Below are 21,406 nucleotides of genomic sequence, written 5' to 3'. Positions count from 1 at the left end.
GAGGCTGTGTGTGCGCTCAAAATCCAGCATGCCAAACACACGCGTGCAGCCCTGTGACTCGGAAGGTGACACCCTCCATATCTGGGAAACCAAAACGGTGGCGAGAAGGGAGATTCCATTGCCTTTCCAGCATTTATTTTGGCCTAAATTGGAGAATTTTCATCTGTTTGTCTGTCTTAGGGTACAACAGACCTAAGAGTGTTTGCTAAAACAAGTGGTTGATTTTAACTTATGGCCCTTAGGAACTTGCTAGATTGATTCCGCAATATCAGCCCTAAGCTGTGTCATTCGTAAACACTGTTTCTTTGACATTTTCTCTTTCACAATATAACAGGTGTCATCTTCGCTCTATCTAAGCTGCTGGTCAACGTCAAGGGAAACTGGATGTCTCTGAGCATGTGGCGTCACCCATCACTGACATCTGGTTTGACATTATCATTTACAAGGAAAAGGCAAGCGAATGACAAATAACCTTAGGAATACCATAGCTGCCCACCACGCCTGGTTACTACAAACAAAGCACCCAACCAACAGGATGGATGTTCAACAAACAGTGTTGTGCAGGTGGTTATTTGGGAAAACATCCAAGTCAGAGCCTTATCTCACACCATAGACCAAAATCATTTCTAGTTGGATTAGAGATATATTGGAAAAATTAAAACCATAAAAGATACCTAGCTGGTCTCTGGGTCTGCTTCTAGGCATAGATTTAATTTTAATTTTTTTTTTTTTTTTGAGACAGAGTCTCACTCTTTTGCCCAGGCTAGAGTGAGTGCCGTGGCGTCAGCTTAGCCCACAGCAACCTCACACTCCTGGGCTCAAGCGATCCTTCTGCCTCAGCCTCCCGAGTAGCTGGGACTACAGGCATGCACCACCATGCCTGGCTAGTTTTTTCTATATATTTTTAGTTGTCTGATTAATTTCTTTCTATTTTTAGTAGAGACGGGGTCTTGCTCTTGCTCAGGCTGGTTTTGAACTCCTGAGCTCAAACAATCCGCCCGCCTCGGCCTCCCAGAGAGCTAGGATTACAGGCGTGAGCCACCGCGCCAGGCCTAGGCATAGATTTAATGGATGAAATCACAGAGGAAAATCATTACAGCATTGAGGATATACAATTGAAAACATTATAAACAACATTAAAAGGTAAACAATAAATTGAGACACATTTGTCACATGATAGCAAAAAACTGTGTGCCTAATATATAAAGAGTTTTTCTAAATAAAGACAAAAAACGTAAAGTTTCAATGAAAAACAGGCAAAAGATATGCGGAAGATTAATAGGGAACACATATATAGCTGGAGGGTGTGTAAAAGGAAACGAAGGTTGTGGGAAAGTAATTTAAGATTGAGAACCTTAAGAAAGGCTGATGTATTTGAGCCACTATTTCCATTTAAAAAATTTTCCCTAATGAAATAATCAGAGATTTGAACAGGGACTTGTATATTTAGCCCACCATTGTTAATAAAAGTAATTAGAAACAACCTAAATCTCTAACAATAAAGGTATGGTTAATGAATAAACAATATGACCATTTTATGTATCCATTAAAAGTGGTTTAAAAAAATAAGGCAGGGTGCAGAGATGCGTGCCTATAATCCCAGCTACCTGGGAGGTCGAGGCAGGAGGACTGCTTGAGCTCAGGAGTTTAAGGCCAGCCTGGACAACATAGTGAGATCCTGTCTCTTAAAAAAAAAAAAGAACATGCAACGATATTATAAAGTACCTTTAATATAAGATATGGAAAAAGCAAGATATAATAAATGCCTGAGCTTTTAAAAATAATGTAAATGTGTGTGTGTGTGTGTGTGTGTGTGTGTGTGTGTGTGTGTTTGTTTTAGGGCTCCTTGGTGTTGCTCAAGAAAATTATTAGGTGTAATTAAATGGTCCTGCAATTGCCTCTCTGGAATTTGCTGCATGAGCTGCCCATGGGGGAAGCAGCTCCGTCTGTCCTTTGTGACGTTCCACATGGGACTTACTTTTAAAGCTGCTGCTTGTTTTCTGTGTTCGTGACTGTTCACCCACACAAGACATCTCCTTGATTGCTGGACACAAGCGTCTCACTGCACCTCAGTTTCAGGAGTTTGGGGGCATGGCTGTCTATCTCTGAGCTGCCTCTCAGGGTCCCCAGTATGACTTCTGTGCACCTTGAACACGCCCTGACAGTGTGGTGGAATTTGCCTGGACGTGTCCTGTGCACAGGCAGGGAACTAATTTTAACCATGCTGGAAGAAGGACGCGAGGGACACATACTAAATATAAATGATGGTTCCATGGGTGCTGGCATTATTTCCTTTCTGGAATAGGTCTATTTTTCTCTCTTTTCATTTCAGCTGCAATGATCATGTGCTACTTCTATAAAGACGAACGGGAGTATTTTTATATTTTAAAAACTTCAAAATAAAAGAGCAAGCAACCCAAGCGGCCAGCAGGGGGCGCGTGTGCACAGCGCCTGCAGGGATCGCCGCCGTCGCCGTCTCGCCAGGGGGTGGTGCACGCGGGGGAGCGGGCGCCTGCTCAGACCCTCGGACCCTGTACCTGTTCGCTCATGGTGTTGATGCCGTCGGGCCCCAGCAGAGACACCGCCTGCTTCACCAGGTCGGTCCGCCCGCAGTTCAGCATCCGGAAGCCCAGGTCCTGCTTAAACTTGGCTTCGATGGCCACCGCGTCCAGCTTCCGAGAGGCGCAGAAGCAGTCGTCGGCCCTAAGGAAGGGAGAGACTGTCACGTGGGTGCAGCAGCCTCCCCAGAGACCGGTCCCTGGGGCCGCAGGAGCAAACTCCTTAGAATGCACCAGGGAGCTTTGCATCTGCTGTTCCCAGGCTCCAATTAAAACGATTGCCTCCTGCTGTCTCTTGATCCTTTGTCCTTTATAACTGCTGCGGATCTGAATCTTCTCCTGTGCTCCCAGAGCACACCCAGCTGCGTATCCTAATGGCTAATATTTACTGAATGTTTACTGTGGGCCAGGCACTCTGCTGAATTCTTTATGTGAATCCTCACACAACCCCAAACCACGGGAAACACACACAGATCAGGGACCGGCCCAAGGCCACACAGTCTGAAAGCAGTGGAGCTGGGGTTTGAACCGAGGTAGTCTGTGTGGAGAGCTGGCCTGCGTGTCTACTATACCACTCTGTCCCCCAATCACAGCACCCACTGTTTGCCTGTTTACATGTCTGGCTGCCTACTCTAAGCTGGGGACTTCTGAGAGCAAAACCCATGTCTGGTGGGTCTCTCCTTCCCAGGGCCAGACAGCGCACAGCAGGTGGAGGTGCTGAAGGAATGCACAGTGGGTGGATTCTCTACACTGAAAACAGAAGCAAGACAGAGAACCGGTGAGATGAAACGAGAGTATAGATAGCAAGGTGCACTGAACGCTGTCATCCAGCCAGCCAGGTGCTTGGAGAAAGAGGTTAGGGGAAGAGTGAAGAGGAGAAGTAGCAGAATCGAGAAGATGATACAAACTCTGCTTGTAAAGGACGTTGCTTCCTTCTCACGATCGATTAATGATTAAATCAAATCATCAAGCATTTATTGAGCACCTGTTTGCACCAAGCTCTGCTCTAGGTGCTAAAAACATCAAGGTAAATATGTCACCGTCCTTGCCCTGGGAGAGCCCTGCCTGGGAGGTAAGAGATGCAGGCGCAGGTTGTTGTAATTCAGTGTGGCAAATGCACGGATCGAGGGATCAGAGACGTGCACTATTCCAGAACACAGGCGCCGTGGCAGTACAAGAAAGCTGCACCAAACAGAGCCAGGGCATCCAGCAAGGCCTCCTGGGGAAGGTGACAGCACTGCTGAGCCGTCTTAAATCGGGAAATAGGAGAAAAGAAGGCAGAAGAACTGTGAGCAGGGCCAGCATGAGCAAAAGCATGGAGGTGAGACACGGCAGGCTGAGTGAGGGTAACTCTGGAGGTTTCGGTGTTCCTGGGGCGTCGACTTCCAGGCAGAGAGTGCCAGAAGCTGAGGGTGGGGGGGTTAGTCAGGGGCTAGATCACAGAGGACCTCTGACTTAAGACTTTCTCCTTAAAAGCCAGCGGGGGAGTGATATGGTTGGGTGGCCAACCGCAGGCGAGGGTGGAGGATGTTTGAGGGGAGCCAGCGCTGGAGGTGGGGAGACGTGTCAGCATCGAGAGAACCAGCTGAGCAGACAGAAGCAGCCTCTGCCAGAGCGTGAAGTGACACGGGGCTGAGTCGAGGCGGTAGTTGCTAGGATGGAGCAGAGGGTGTGGACTCTGCCTTCTCCACGTGCAGGTGCCTTGCCCAGAGGCTGGTGAGCCACTCGGGCCAGCTGGCGTCAGCGCTGCCCTGGGCCGTTCCCACCCCCTCCGCTTGCCAACACAGGGGCGAGAACTGAGGAAAGGGGCCAGGCGTGCAGACTTTCTGGTTCTCCTCCTGCCTCTAACGGACCCACTCTGTGGCAAAAAGAAGGGCGCAGTTTGTGAGGGAACTCCCTTCTTTTTCACCCTTGGAGGCCATGGGAGGCACCGTGGCTCCAGAACATTATGGCGCTGAGACTTGTGTTTACCAGGAAGGCTGGGATGCGGGGGAAGCCCCTGAGGGGCGACCCACGAAGAGAGCCTCGGGAAGTGGATGGGATGTTGTTGGGTTCCTGACATGTCATTCCTCTCTGCCTGGCAGAGGAGCGTTGGCCTGGAGACCGCCCTGGACAGGAACTCAGCGGTAGATGCCAGGGCGCTGGACACTAGAGGAGCTTGCATCTGGCCACCAGGGGGAGCCGGTGCAGTGCGGATGGACTGAGGACCCGCAATGCGAGCTTGGTGTTGGGATGGAGCCCGGTCTGCACACCTGCCTCAGAAACTAAGTGCTGGGCCAGGCCTGTTTGTATGAGAGCCCTGGGAGGGGCAGTGAAAGGTGTTCAGGAGCCCATAGCTGGCCAGGACCTAGACTCCAGGATTAAGACCTTTTCATGGCAGGTGGGGGAGTCGAGGCCACTCCAGCACTGTGGGAGGGCTACCCCGGTGGTGGGGGAGGACAAGCGGACTCTGGGCCTGGCTTCCGACATGGCATCAGCCTCCCCGACGTGAACTTCTACGGCACGGAATGGGGCTGTGCCATCGGGCCTCTTGGCCCAGTTCATGGGAGTCTTGAACTTGGCTCTCCTGGAGCTAGGGTTGCCTGATTTAGCAAATAAAAATACTTTAGAAATATTGTATCAGACATTCTTATACTACAACATTATCCATTGTTTATCTGAAATTGAAATTGAACTGGGTGTCTTGTCTTTTTCCTGGGAAAGGGCAGAGCTACCTACCAAGGGCCCAGAAAAAAACATGGGGAGAAACCGTGGGTCTCTCCAAAATGCAAACAGCATCTATGTCCAGGGGGAAGAGGGGAGACCCTTGGTGTGGCTGCAGCGTCCAAGGGACCAATGGTCCCTAGGAAGTAGGTAAGGAAGAAGCTTCAGGCCAAATGAACAGGACAGAGGGGAGTGGGGCAGAGTAGCAGGGTAAGGTCCCAGGGCATACATCACGGAGGTGTCTGTGTGTGCGGTACTGGAGTCTGGACTCTTGCCTGGGGGTGTGCTCAAATCTTAGTGAAGTATCAGATTTGACTCATTATAGGGAAAACCTTTCTTCTAACAGACCACTATCCAGTTCTGGAAGAGGCTGCTTTGGGAAATCAAGAGCTCCCTTCCTGGGAGCAAAGGTGCTGTAAATTATCACTGTCACACAAAGACACCCACTGCAGTTTCCTCTTTCACGTGTCTAAGTCCCTTCTCATAGCCTCCATGCTTGATGCACTCATTCAAATAAGCATTTTTTTCTGTAGTCAAGCTAAATTCCATGTGACTGGATAAACGTTGCCGAGCACCTACTGTGTGCGGGGCCCCGCCCTAGGGGGCTGTTGGAGAAGGGAGACAGACACCGTGTACACAGAGCTCACAGACTCGTAAATGGATAATTCCAAGAACATCACAAGTGTTTACCAGCAACCTAGGTCCTTGATTTTAATTAGAAAGAGACAAATGGCAAGAAAATTACTGTAGCTGAGATGATGATGATGATAATTGTTATTACAGGAAGCTGACATTTACTGAATACTTACTATTGAAATCTAAGCTCTTTCCGTGTATTAACTCATACAATCAGCACAAGTCCTGATGTAGAGCTATTAGGAGCCACACTCCACAGATGAGGAAACTGAAGTAAGGACCTGCCCAAGCCACAGAGCTCATAAGTGGTGAGCCAGGAGCTGACGGGGGTGACCTGACCTCCAAGCTGCCCCCCACAGTGGGACCTGGCTCTCTCCACCATCCGATGCATCCACAATTACAACTGCCTGCTTGAGCTTGTCTCTCAAATGACTCTCAGACCCTCAAATTTAGCAGGTCCAAAACGGAACTTTTGATTAACACATCCACCCCCACCCTCCAAACCTGTCCCTCAGCCATCCCATCTAGGTACATGGCACCATTGCCTACCCAGGTGCTAAGGCCAGAACCTTCTCTCATGCCCATGTCCATCCATCATCTGTTGACTTTGCCACCCAGATCCAGATCCACCCACTTTCCTGCACCTCTGCCGCCCCTACCTGGATTCCGCCAGCAGCATCTGTCTCTTGCATGGCTAGATCAGTGCAGTAGCCTCCTCACTGGTTTTCCTGCTTTCATTCTTCTCCCCATCCAAACCAGTCTCTTCTACAAGGTCAGAGTGAGCTTAAGACATAAATAGGACCATGCTAAGCCTCTCCTTAAAACCCTGCAATGCTTTCCAGTGTACTGAGGATAAAATCCAGCTCTCCACACGTTCCACTGGGCTCTGCAGGCACAGGGCGCCGCCCTGCCACCAACTTCCCTTCCTCCTTCACTCTGCACCAGCAACTCTCCTCTTTCTTCTGTCCCTTCAACGGGCAAGGTCTTTCCTACCTCGAGGACTTTGCTCCTGCAGTTCCCTCTCCCCAGAATGCCCTTCCCCCAGCTCTTTGCAGGCCTGGCTCCTTCTCATCCTTCAAGTGTAAGTTTGAACGTCATGTCCAGAGGAGACCTTCTCTGACCAGCCCATCCAAACCAGGGCCTGCCCCCTGCTGCCTTTACATACCCCTGCCCAGACCAACTTCATCCGTCTCCTAGTTAACACCTGTCACAGCTTGTGAGCATCTTACTTGTTTACTTATTTTAAAGGTTTTTTTTTTTTTCCCCACTAGCATGTCAGCCTCCTGGGGGCAGGGCCACATCTGTCTTGTTCTCCATTGTGTCCCCAATGGTGCCTGATGCGTGGGGAGACATGCATAATCTGTGATTCATTCTTTTTCAAAAGTTAATTAAATTTTAATTGACTATTATATTTATGGTGTGCAACATAATGTTTTAAAATATGTATACATTGTGGTATGGCTAAATCATGCTAATTAACATATGTGTTACCTCACATATTTATTTGTGGTGAGAACACAAAATCTACTAGCGATTTTCCAGTATATAATACATTGTTATTGACCATAGTTACCGTGTTGTACAATAGGCCTCTTAAACTTATTCCTCTTTAATTGAAAATCTGCATCACTTGACCACCATCTCCCCAGTGCCCCTCCATCCCTTCAGCCTCTGGTAACCACCATTCTACTCTCTGCTTCTATGAGTTCAACTTTTTTAGAACTCACATATAAGTGAGATCATGTGGTATTTATCTTCCTATGCCAGGCTTATTTCACTTACAAGGTCCTCTGGCTTCATCCACTTTGTCACAAATGACAGGATTTCCTTCTTTTTTAAAGCTGAATATTATTCCACTGTGTATATACAGTACACCACATTTCCTTTATCCATTCATCTGTTGATGGGAAGTTAGGTTGTTTCCATATCTTGGCTACTGTGAATAGTGCTGCAATAAACATGGGAATGCCGCGATGTCTTTGACATACTGATTTCATTTCCTTTGGATATATACCCAGTAGTGGGATTACTGGATCATATGGTAGTTCTATTTTTAATTTTTTAAGGAACCTCCATACTATTTTCCAAAATGGCTGCACTAATTTACATTCCCACCAGCAGTGTATATTTTCCTGGCTAACACTTCTTTTGACTTTTTGATAACAGCGACAGGTGTGAGGTGATATCTCCTTGTGGTTTTAATTTGCATTCCCTGATGATTAGTGATATTGAAAATATTCTCATATACCTCTTGGCCATTTGTATGTCTTCTCTGAAGAAGTATCTATTTAGCTTCTTTGCTTATTTTTAAATCAGGTTATTTGTTTTCTTGCTATTGAGTTGTTTAAGTTTCTTATCTATTTTGGATATTAATCCCCCATCAGATGTATGATTTACAAATACTTTCATTCTGTAGGTTGTCTCTTCACTCTGTTGGTAGTTTCCTTTGCTGTGCAGAAGCTTTTTAATTTGATGCAATCCCATTTATCTATTTTTGATTTTGTTGCCTGTGTTTTTGGGGTCACAGCCAAAAAAATCATTGCCCAGACCAATGTTGTGGAAATTTCCCCCCTATGTTTTCTTCTAGTAGTTTTATAGTTTCAGGTCTTACAGTTTAAGTCTTCAATCTATTTTCAGTTGATTTGTGTATATGGGTGAGATAAGAGTTTAATTTCATTCTTCTGTGGGTGGATATCCAATTTTCTAAAATTCTTCACTGAAGAGGACTGTCCTGTCCCCATTGTGCAGTCTTGGTGCCATTCATTCTTGAAAGCAGGCCCCAGAAAGCACAAGAATCAAGAATCCCTTGGTCATCCAAAGTAAATCATGGTTCCGGTTATTGAATTTTAGTAGCTAAGTCAAGCAAGTAAACTCAAGCAGGTAAGAAACATATTTTGTAAGTCTGTGAAAACATGGCTTACTGTTCAACTTGGTTAGAAAATTTTAGCTCTTGCAAAAAAAAAAAAAAAAAAACAAAAACATTCCTGCAGTATTCCTGTAAACATGGCTCAGAACTTCATTTATTCTTTCTGGAAAGTCCCTGAAGGATCACTACTGCTGTAAACCAACAGGTTCCCCTGTGGCCTGGACAAGTAAGTGTGCCCTCCTAAGTGCCTGACTTGTTTATGCAGAAATCTATTAAACCAGTCACCTGGGGCTTCACTAGAAGGCAACCAACTTTGTGGTTTTCCCTTTGAGTGGCTTTCAGTGCTGCAATAAAAAACTTGACCAATTTAAGGGCAACGTCTGCTGCCTAGGTGGTCAATTTCTCTGATTTCTCGAGTGCCCCAGCCCCACGAGGCACTGGCTCAATATCTTCACTTCGGGGATGTGACTTCAGAAAGATGTCTTCCAGAGGCCGGCAGGCCTGAGGATGGCAAGTGACTGCCTTGCCTTTTCTCCCCCGGGAAGGAGGTGGTGCTGAAGCAGAGGTTAGTGCATTGTGCGGCTCCCGGGGTGCATTGCGAGTGCCAAATGCAAGCTGGCGAGGCCTCAGACACCTTTATACATTTATGATTTTTTAAAGCTAGCACCGAAGTTATGAGCATGACCTCTGGCATCTCACTACCTGGGTTCAAATCCCAGCTCTGCTGCTTACCATCTCTGTGATCTTGGGGCCAGTTACTTAACCACGTTGTGGTTTGGTTTTCTTATCTGTAAAATGAGCTTAGTGATACCTTCCTCCCAGGGTTTTGGGTGTGGATTAAATGAGATAATTCACGTACAGTGCTTACAAGAGTACACAGCTCTCATTAAATGTTATAAATCTGTCACAATCATTATTATAAATTACAAAGCAAAGTGCAGGCTTTGGAAAGAATATACTGTATTTGGAAGAGGCAAATACAGAGACACGGAGACTAAAGAACATTACAGTCCAAGTGCTTCTTAAGGTCTCAAATTAGACACCATATCTAACAAATACCACGAGAATCAAGGCAATCGTTTACCCAGTGGGGAAACCCTGGTCCCCAGAAAGGCTGCTGTCCCTGCCCAGCACAGTTTCGCGCAGATTGTCTGTGATGGCAGAGATTGGGGAGGGAGTCAGTGCCGGATGAAAGCACAGTTTCTGGAACAGTTCAGAGCCCCTTAGGGTGCTGTGAACCTGCCCAACCAGGCTCCTGCCCCTCTGTTCTCCCCGCTCCCAGGACCAACCCTGACCCCACTGGTGCTAGGAGGTGACTCGCAGCTCCCAGGTTCCCTGAAGGTTTCACTCCAGCGTAACTCTGGTAAGCCAGTTCTGGACGACAGTGGGGGCTTGCAAGCCACGCTGCCTGCTTTATCTCTTGGCTGTGCCCCTCACTAACGGGGTAACCCCACACAGGGAACTTAATTTCATTTCCTTTTCTCATATGTAAAATAGGGACCCTAACCTTACTTTAACATGCTTTACTTATTTAACAAATACTTACATAGTGCTTACTATGTACCAGACCTATTATAAGCTTTTTACAAATGTTAACTTGTTTAATTCTCATGATAACCCTGTGAAAGAGGCATTAGTATTTTTAATCTATTTTATGGATGAGGAAAATGGGGCACAGCAAGGTTCATGAGCTTGCTCATTGTCACACAGTGAAGTAGGAGTCAGGATTTGAACCCAGCAGTCTGGCTACAGAGTCTGTCCCATTAGTCACTCCGTGTGGCCCTGTCCTTGGTGATGTGCTGCCACACACTGGGCTGCTGTGGTTTGGAAGCACAGGTTTCCGAAGGGGTTCCTCATGCCATGACTCTGGAATCTATACCCCAAAAGGCCCAAATAGGCCCCACGACGACGATCAATGATACCAAAGCCGCCCGTTACTGCATGCTTATCAAGTGTCAGGCACGGGGCCAAGTGCTCAATTTCCACCACTTCAACTGAACTCCTCCTGGGAGGAGATGATTATTATTGTTATTGTTATTCCCATTCTATTGGCAAGGAAACTGAGGCTCAGGTGTGAGTGTCTGACACCAAGCCTGTGCCCTCAGGGAGGAAGCAGAGCTACTGCCTAAGACCAGAGTTCACTTCCCAGCTCTGCTGCTTACTTGCTGTGGGATCTTGGGCAGGTAACAACCTCTCTAAGCCTCAGTTTCCCCCTCTGCAAAACAGGGACAATGACAATAGTACTCACTGTCTGTATCTGTAATGAGGTTTAAAGGCCTAATACTTTTAAACCACTCAGCACAGCGTGCGATGATGATAACTGTTCGATACGTGGAATGCACACTCAATACCATGATTTTGGAATCTAAGTCTTCTCTCTAGGGACTTTATCGGGCCATGTGAAGCCCCTCCTCACTCAACGACACAATCCTCCAAGTCCAAGGCAGGTCTTTCCTTGCTGCCAAGGCCTTTTCCGATTGTTTTGGAGCCGGGCCCCTCTGAGTCCAGCCCTCGCCGCAGCCTCTCGCTTGCTGGGTCTGGTGAGAGCCCTGTGCTAACCTGTTGCTGCTCTGTGGCTTCTCCCTTCCCTGCCCGTGTGTTTCTGTGCTCGTTCACCTGGGTCTCGCCTGCAGGCTGGCAATCCGTGGCAGACAAACGCCAACGGCCCCTGTCAGAGGCAGCAGCATGGGCCTACCTGGGCCAGGAGCTGTGTAAGGGGAAAAGACACCTTCCCTGCTCACACGGAAGGTGCCTGATGCCTACTGCAGGGTGCAGGGTGCTGTGGGGATAAATCTGAGAGGAGGCAGCCCCACCCTGCTGCTTGGGCCCTGTGACCCACAATTTGGGGTATAATAGGGCTCCCCAAGACCAGCAGTCAGATGAGTTGCCTTGGAAGAAAGCAAAGATAATAAGAATGATCGAAGGCACAGTAAACATTTACGAACAGCTTCCCTAACTCACTATAGCTAACATAATAATAATATTAACTGGCATTTATAGATAGCTTTTCGTTTGTTAAGCATTTCACATATAACAGCTCACTTAAATCTTCAAAATAACCCCGTAAACTGGGGACTGTTATCCTCATTTTACAGAGGGGAAAAAAGCTGAAGCACCTTGGTTATGTGTATCACTCGCTTGAGGTCACACGGCTTGTAGGTGACAGGGCTGGCATTCAACCCCGGCCCATTCAACCCTGGCAGTCTGACTCCTGGGCCCACGCGTCCATCCTGCTTAAAGCCTCACAGGAAGCCCCAAAGGCAAGTTTTCATATCCCCATTTTACAGATGAGGAAACAGAGGCTCAGAGGAGTCACGTATCTGTTCTTAATGCCACTTGGCTCCTTATACGTCCATGTCAACCCAGGCCTGTCACATTCCAAAGTCCAGGCTTCGGTAAGATTTGCGTTGGTGGGTGACAGTCCACACCCTGTCCCAGCCCAACCCGCAGAATTCACCAATACTGAATACGGCTCTGCGCCACACCTGCGGGACATAGAGAGGCCAACAGGCTGGGATTTCTGCCCTGGGGAAGCTCAGAGTCTAAGGGGAGTCCCATCATTCATTCATTCATACATACTTCTATTTTGCTTTTATTATTATTTTTAGCTGACACATAATAATAATTCATACACACAGTTATTGAGCGCCAGCACTGGCCAGGCAGGGGGGCAGGGCCCTGCCCCGACAGGCTGTCACGGAGAAGGATGTTGAGTTGTTTGGTTACACAGGTAACGACGTAATTAAAAATGAATGTACCGGGGGAGAAAAATGAGAGCACAACATTAACTCAAACTAGTAATTAAGGGCCAAGTCGCCAACCTTTCATTTTTCTCTGTGGGCACAAACAGGGACGGGTGCTATCCAGGAGTGGACAATAACGTGGATTTCATTTGGGCTCTCAGCGAAGGGCGGCGGGGAAACTGCTGGTGCCGCGGTGTGTGCTGACGCAGCGTACGTCCTGGCTGGGACCTTGGCAAGTTATCCCATCGTGCTGGCACTTCCTCATCTATAAAATGGGGAGAACAGCACCTGTGTGTTAAGACTTTTGCGGGAAGTGAGAGCGTGCTCATGGATCTGTTTTTGTTGTGGTGGGGGCACTGCTGAATGTGGACACGCACCTGGAGAGGTGGGGTGTGTATTACTGATACAGACTATGAGTATCTACGTGACGTGGACCTGGGCCAGCCATCTGAAATGCAGGGAAATGTTCCAGGCACTCAACACCCCATGGTGGCTGTTAACTCCCAACCCAAGGATGGCAAACCAGGTTTGTTTCGTGCATCAGTTCTGATGCCCTGTAATGTCTGATTGCAGTATGGTGTTGAGTGGGATTCTGAGGCCATATCCTGATGTAGCCAGAGAAGGATACCCAGGCCCTAGAGAACAGTTCTGAAAGCAACTGGTAAGGCAGGAACAGAGCCAGGGTAAGGGCCCAGATGAACGTGGTTGGGTCATGGCTGTATCACCTATTAGCTCTGTGACCTTGGACAAATCACATTTCTTCTGACAGGCTTTAGTTTCCTTATTTATAAAACAGGGATGTTGGGCTAGTCAAGCTCTTGGCTGCCTCCAAGCATGGACATTCCCTGAGTTTTTCACAAGTTTTCTAGTGCTCATATACCAATCTTTTTGTTTTTATTTTTATTTTTTTAAGAGACAGGGTCTTGCTCTGTTACCCAGGCTGGAGTGCAGCGGAGCGATCATAGCTCATTGCAACCTTGAATATCTGGGCTTGAGCAATCCTTCCTGCCTCAGCCTCCTGAGTAGCTAGGACTATAGGTGTGCCCGCCATGACAGCTAATTTTTAAATCTTTTATAGAGATGGAGTCTTGCTACGTTGCCTAGGCCGGTCTCAAACTCTTGGCCTCAAGTGATCTTCCCACCTTGGCCTCCCAAAGTGCTGGGATTTGGCCCAGCCTCGTGTACCATTCTTTACTGTGCAATAGCTCTTTCTCCCTTGCTCCATCCCAACATTTTAGCTTCTTGGCTTTTGCTCTCCTCTTAGTACCGAGGCCAAAAGGATCAGCTGGGAAAGAAATGTGTGGCCATGAATGCTAACTGTCCCCAGCATCCATTCTCCACTTCTTCCTTAGGGTAATATAGAATTGCCTGGCCTGAGTTTTGGTTGGGCACATGGCCACCCAGCTAGGGACTCCATTTTCCAGACTCTTGTGTGATTAGCTACAGACATGTGATTAAGTTCTCACCAATAAAACAAGAGCAGAAGTGACGCACGTAACTCCTGCATCCAGTGTTGTGCTGGAGCTGGATCTTACTGGCTCTTAAAAGCCAATTGTGTGCATTATCCCTACTCTGTCCAGTGACATCTCATCGCTAACTTGAAATCAGCCACAGTGGGAATATTTACACCATGGTCATTGGCAAAAACTACAAACCACAGTGCCAGGTGCCCTCCTGGGACAGCTGGCTGTTAAGCATTTACCAGGACACCATTGTCTCTGCCATTTACTTAAAAGGAAGCTCCCAGCCCTGGCTTTCCCTTCGTCCCCTTCCCTAGCTGACAAGCAGATTTGTCAACGTTCTAGTTCTGATCATGCAGGTGAACCCAATGCTCTAGGGCAGGGTTTTTCTTAAAATGCAAGACAGCCTATACTTTAGGCTTATAGGTCAGATAGTCTGTGTTATGACTACTCAACTCTGCTGTTGGAGCTTGAAAACAGCCACAGACAATAAGGAAATAGGTGTGGCTGTGTTCCTATAAAACTGTATTTTAAAAAAATGAGGTGGTTCAGTGTCCATAGTTTGCTGACCCCTGCTCAAAAAAAATCGCAGAGTAACAAGATGGGAGGAACTTGGGTTTTCAAAAGATCTTGTCTGGCAGAGTTAACCCACAGCCTGAAATGGCTGATCTGTTATATGAAAGAGAAATAACGTCTATCTTAGTTAAGCCACTGTGCTCTGGAGTCACTCTGTTACAGCAGCTTGTCATCTATCTAATACATGAACTAAGCAAATAACCGTCTGCTATGGTTTGAATGTTCCCACCAAAACTCATGTTGAAATTTAATTGCCATTGTGGCAGTGTTGGGAGGTGGGACCTTTGGGAGGTGACTGGGTCACAAGGGCTCTCATGAATGGATTAATGCTGTTATCGCGGGAGCAAGCTCCTGACAAGAGGATAAGTTCGGCTGCCATTCTCTCTCTGTCTTGCAAGCTCGCTTGCCCGTCCACCATGGGCTGACCCTCGCCAGATTCTGGCGCCATGCTCTTGGACTTCCCAGGCTCTAGAACCATAAGCTGAATAAATCTCTTTTCTTTATAAATTACCCAGTTTGTGTTATTCTGTTATAGCAACAGAAAATGGACTAAGACACTGTCCATTATGCTAGTCTAGTAGGTCAGAATGGAAACGTGTCTTTCCTGGAATTTAAAGGGCCAGATCTGGCTGCTTTCACCAATTTTCTAATTTCTGGGGCTCTAGATAAGAACGCTAGAGTCTGCAGACACAGAGTATCTAGGGGATTAGAGGTTTCATTTCCAAGAGTGTGGTGATGCATTCATGGCTCCCAGGGACAAAAGCACGACAATGTGCCCTGAGTGTGCCCGTGGTTCCACCTCAGGCTGCCTGGCAGGACTCTGAGGGATGCTCCAGCTCTGACTTCCCGGTTTGCTGAGCACCTGACTGAGGCCAGCCTGGGTGGGACAAGACTAAGATTTACTACTTTGAGATGTTAGTTTAAAGCAGCCCAGCAATTTCTAAAGAGCCGCAAAGAAAGCCACATTCTGTTCTTGTTGTGAGGCAAGGAGGTCTAATTGGAAGGGAATTTAAGGAAGAGGGAAGGTTGAGGGGTGAGGAGGGGAGGGAGGGAAGGAGGGAGAGGTGCTTGGCCTGGGTGCAGAGGGCAAACTCTAGGGCTTGCTGTGTGCCAACACAGTGTTTCGAAAGAGTTTGAGTCAGAAAACTTTTACGTGGAGCACACACTTCGTGCAGTTCTCCCTGTTGTCTTACGTACAGCTGGGTCCACTCATTTGTGTTTCCTGCCTAGCCCTGGTGATATCTTCGATTGGACCCTGGACTAGGGAAGGGTAAAATGTGATATATTCTAGTATCAGAGATGAATATTAAGGAGATAACATTTTAAGAAATCTTTATTAATTCATTTTGGTCACTTACTATATATAAAGCAGTGTGCTAGGCAATCTTGAGTGCTTCCATACTCAAAATATTTTATTGGTTCTCAAATAATAATGATAATTATAGCAAACACATATAGTATTTATTATGTGTGAGGAAGTATTCTAATTACATATATGTACACAATATGTACTTACATATATATTACCTATACCTACCTATATGTGAATGAGTATATACATGTGTATGATATATATACACATGCACACATATATATACACACACATATATGATCTTACCAAATACTTACTTTAACCATATAAAATTTATATTTATTTTTCAGAAGAGGCAACTACAGCACAGAGAGGCTAAGAAACTTGCACAAGATCACACAGCCAGTCCGTGGTAGAACTGGGATTTGAAACCAGGCAGGCTATTGGTGGAGCCCTGTTCTTCCCACCCCTCTCTGCTGCCCCTCTGTGCAGACAAAGGCCTTCCACATTCTCTTCAAATGCTGCTGTCTGGGTAACTGACTTCTAGATGCCAGGTACTGGGCTGGATGCCAAAGAAATATAAACTCCCAACCACAGCCTTCAAGTTTAAGGTTCTCTTGCAATGGGCTCCTCTAGAGAGTTCCCCACCTCTCAACTGTTTCTTCCTTCCCCCCATTCCAGCCAACAAGGCCTGTTTCCCACTCCATACACACATTCCACAGTATATTGCTTGATCACCTGCATGCATGGTGTGCCCCTCACTTCAAATCTTCCCCCCGATATCTCGCTTCCTCCAAATAATATTCTAGAGAGAGGTCCCACATAACAGCTTCTGACTTGCGGGATCCCGAAATGTCAGTGCTGAAAGAGGTCACCCAGCTCAACTCCTTACCTTAAGACCAGGAAACTGGAAGCCCGAGAAGAGTTGACTCATTTGTACGAGTCAGAGTCATCTTTAGGAAGAGAATCCATGTCTTTTTTCTAAAGTCATTCAGCAAGTCTCTCTATGAACAAATTTAGGTTTGTGTAGGTCAGCGATTCTCAACCAGGAGTGATTTTGTCACCCAGGGGACATTTGGCAATGTCTGGAGAGATTTCTGGTTGTCACACTAGGGAGGTGGAAGGTGCCACCAGCATCTAGTAGGTAGAGGCGAGGGTCCTGCTAAACATCCCACCACACGCAGGACAGCACCTCCCCAACCCCCAGCCAAGAAGAATTATCCAGCCCCAAATGCCACAGTGCTGAGACTGAGAAACCCTGGTGCAGGGTTATACAGGCTAATGAATTTTTTTGCATCATCTCTCATATATCAAGCAGTTCCCATTACAAGATGTTGTAAGTGGGACAGTAACATGGTGCCTTCAGAAATGAATCGTGAAATGGCAGATTCACAAGACTGTGGGCCTGACTTGGATCCCAGCCCTGGCCCCTCCTCTACACATTTTCCCAAGAAACCCTCAGTCAAATTCCCTTTCACAGGCTTCGAGTCTCCCAGCTGATGATTTGTTTCCTTTTCTTTTGGATAACAAAAAGATGAACAAATCGAGTGTTTTGTGCTGAGGTAAGTCACACCAAGATCTCTGTGCACTTTTCTAAGAAAGAAAAAAAAATTATATTATCTCAGCAAATGGAACATGTAATGCTTGCAAAAGTTCCTGGGAGAAACCTTTGTCCAAAAATTGTGCTCACTTGCTGTTTAATGTTGCTACTAAAGTACAGAAAAGAACCAGCTCATTAAACCTGCCTTAGATGAGGTAAAGTGTGATTCCACGTCCTCCTCCTTGCCAGTTCTTTCTGCCTTAGGAGAGATGATACCAAGGGGGCTAGAACCCCTCTCCTCCTTATATGTAGATGCCTAGTTAGTGGCAAAACCCACTGCCTTCACCTCCTTCCAAAAGATAGGCATCCTGGGTCTGTTTGAATATGTTTAAAAAGATTTATCTCAAAAGCAAGGGCTGCAAATACCCAGGAGAATAAAACTAGTGTGCTCATATCTGAATGTGTTGTCGTGTTCTTTTGAGTAGAAAATGATGAAGCAGCATTATATATTTCTTGCTTCAGTATCATGGCTTATGTTAGAGTCAAAAATAAGGTTAACCTCTAGAGAAAGGAGTTACCTCTGATTAAGGATGCAAGCCCCCAATGCATCCCTTTTGGCAGAGATTGGTTATTGTCTTCTAGAGTCCCTTATCTTCTTTATGTATTGTTGCAGGACTTGAATTTTTAGCTGGGCACATGGCTGCTCTGATAAAGACTATATTTCCCAGAGTCTCTTGCAGCTATGTATGGTCATATGACCAAGTGCTGGCCAATAGGACGCAAGGGGAAGTTATGTGTGGAATTTCTGGGGCATGCCTTGCCCTCCTACTTTCCCTCTTCCAATTAGATAGATGTAGTCCTGCTGGGTGGGGCCATGCAGAGGAAAGTATCACCCAGGGATGGCAGCGCAACAAGAGAGAAGGTGCCTGTGCCCCTGTTCTTGTGGACTGCTTATGCCCGGATTGTTACACGAGGGAGAATTTTAAACACCTGTCTTACCCAAGCCACGGGTATTTCACATGTCCATTACAGCTAATGCATCTATATCCTAATTAATCCATTCCGCAAATGGTTTTTAAGTTTAAATCAGTTCAGTGAAGCACATGGGAAGTGCTAACTAAGTATATGCCAGCTATCGGGCTTGGTGCTAGAGATGCGAGATGAATGCATACACCATCCTCCAAGGAATTATAGAAAGAACTGGTGGTTTTCTTGTAACAGTTTTCACCAATAAATAGACCAGTTCCTGAGATGTGGGGGCAAGTTCTAGTGTTACAATCCCCAAGTGCGCACCCAGTAACACCGGTCCCTTAAGATGCTCTATGATGGGTCCACAAATTTTTTCTGTAAAGGGCCAGGTAAGTAACTATTTTAGGCATTGTGGGCCACATGGTCTCTGTTATAGCTACTTAACTCTGCCACTATAGTGGGAAAGCAGCCACAGAATACCGAACAAATGGGAATGGCTGTTTTCCTATACAACTTTATTTGCAAAAATAGGTGGCAAGTGGCTGTAGTTTGCTGACCCCTGCTCTATGGTAAAATATTTAAACAGGAAAACCTTCTCTTTGAGATTTATAAGAAACACCGGATTTTAAAAGCACTGAGAAATTTTTTAGAAAGCCTATTTAATTTTATTTAAGCTAGTGTTGCCCAAATTTATTGACCCATTTAACACTTTTTTTATAATGCTTATTAATATCCCAGAACTGGCCTTCTGAATGTGCTACTGCAAATACTGGCTAAGTAGACAATTTTTATTGTTAATAAATTACTTTCAGCGCACAAAATATAGAGTACTATACTGACCACCTTCACGTTGACAATCCAACACAGCTGAACAAAATAAAGTCTTACAAGCACAGAGGCCGCTGCAGCCCTGTCCTGATTCTGTTATCTCCTCCACCTTCCCGAGAGCACACTCTTTCCTGAATTGGACATCTACCATCCCGATGCACGCTTTATACTTTTTACTACATATATCAATTCCAAACAATATATAGGCTGTTTTGCATATCGGTAAACTTTATATAAATGTTAGCATACTACATTAAGTCCTTTTTCAACTTGCTTTTTTTTTTTTGCACAATATCTAGGAGTCAGCCATGTAATAACAGGTCAATCTAGTTCATTTATTTTCATTGCTACTTGGTTTTCCATTGAATAAACATACCATAATTTATTTATCCATTCTACAGCCAGCTTGTTTTTTTCTTTCTTTTGCTCTTACAAATACTGCATCTATGAATATCCATACACATGTCTCCCTATTTCCATATGAGCATCTTTCTCTAGGGTATAGACCTAGAGTCGAATTATGTTTTTTCAAGTTTACTTTGAAGTGGATCCAGAGTCCCCCTCCAGTGGCGTTTAAGAGTTCTCACTGTTCTACATCTGTGCTTAAATCTGGTATTGTCAGACTTTAATTTTTTTCCCAATCTGACCAGTATGAGATGCATGTGTGGGTGTGGTTTTGAAGCGCATTTGTGGGATGACTGGTAAGGTTGAGCCCTTTTCACATATTTCTCGGCCACTTGGTAGAATGTTGCTATGTGAAGTCTTCATGGGGAGTCTGGCACCGGCCAGTGCTGACGATGCCAGATGGATCCCACAGGCTGCAATGCCTCTGACTCCCTAAGAGGAACTGAGGCTGGAGGCTGAGCCTTTCCAGAGGGACCCAAGGGCCTGGTGCAGAAGTGACTTTCACATCGATTCTTTGACCGGGGCTGCCTATCTAGTAGAGAGAACATGGGCTTTGGAGTCAGATAGACCTGGTTCAAATCACAGATGGGTCACATTCTCCATATAACCGTGGGCAGGTTTCCTAACCTCCCAGAGCTCTCGTTTCCTCAGGTATGAAGAAGAAAGAGAAGCCCCTTGAACCGCTGGGGAGAACTGACCGGAGTAGAGTGTGAGGAACACCCAGAACTGTCTGGCCCACGCAGGCTCTCGATTGTTCCCTCTATCCTCTTGTAGAGACATGAGGGAGGAGGTGAGCTGAAGCTATTCTTACTTCCTTCACCTGCTACGTGCCTCTGTTTCCCCCACAGGTAAGAGTGTCACTGCCATTTTGCACCTCTAACATTTGATCACAAAGCTGAATAATTTTCAGAGCTAGAAAGGACTTTGGAGATCATTCATTCTGGTGCTTCTTAACCTTTTGTAGGGTTAATGAACCGATGAAAGGACAGTCTGTTTGGAAAAATGGCCAAACACCAAACACAGTGATGCCGGTGAGCTTCTTGAAGGATGGGACTGGTTCCTTCATACTACCAAAAACACTTTTGTGCTAGCTTTATACAAAGCAATTTGTACCAAGTACATGGCTTTGTAGTAAGTAACTATTGATGTCCTGACTAATTGCTAAGGAAAGATAATGTTCCCATGATAACTAATATTTTAAACTAGAGTTTGGGAGGTTTACTGGCATGAGTAAATAAGTACTTTGAGCAAAAATTTAACAGACTCGAGAGTCAGCCAAAAACAGATCAATAAATAACCAATAAACCCCTGTTTCCCAGGAAGCCAAATCCCACATGGCAAACTCCAAACCCTTGAACTGCCAGCCTGGATCCGAAGCCCTAATCTGGAAGCGAGCCCTCAGTGCCATTTAAGACATAGTTCTCTGTGTTGCTGTTAAGTACCAAATGTGTTTCTGTTTTGCTCTTAACACTTCGAAAGTGCAGAACAAATTCCCAGTGTTGGCAAACTGTCTGCTGCCTGCAGTCTGGTTTCCACCCACACCAGGCTGTTGAGACTGCTGCTGCAAAGGGCACTGATGGCTTCCTCGTTGCCAGGCCCAGTGGCCTCCTTTCGCGGCTGGCACTGCCACCTTGGATTCCGGTGACCTCTCTGCATCTTAGTTTCCCTTGTGCGTGCCACCTGCCACCTCACTTTTTCTGGGCTCTGCTCTGACCGGGGACCACCCTCCCTCATCTCTATCGGTCACTTTCCAAGACAAGCTCATCCACACCCATGGCTTCAACAGCACCTGTCTGCCTGAGTCCCCCAA

The 21,406-nt window shown here is 46.3% G+C and overlaps 1 protein-coding gene across 2 annotated transcripts in view; it reads right to left on the bottom strand.

Moving 5' to 3' along the window:
- Positions 1-21,406, bottom strand: part of BTBD11 (BTB (POZ) domain containing 11) — a 289,580-nt gene that overhangs the window by 34,093 nt on the left and 234,081 nt on the right. For both annotated transcript variants that reach the window (XM_012644708.1, XM_012644709.1), the window contains one exon: positions 2,538-2,703. In XM_012644708.1, the coding sequence (XP_012500162.1) occupies positions 2,538-2,703 (166 nt within the window). The remainder of the gene's footprint in view (positions 1-2,537; positions 2,704-21,406) is intronic.

The sequence above is a fragment of the Propithecus coquereli genome, unplaced genomic scaffold (genome assembly GCF_000956105.1).
Source record: "Propithecus coquereli isolate 6110/MARCELLA unplaced genomic scaffold, Pcoq_1.0 Scaffold218, whole genome shotgun sequence".
NCBI lineage: Eukaryota > Metazoa > Chordata > Mammalia > Primates > Indriidae > Propithecus > Propithecus coquereli.
This window is presented reverse-complemented; position numbering and strand designations above follow the sequence as displayed.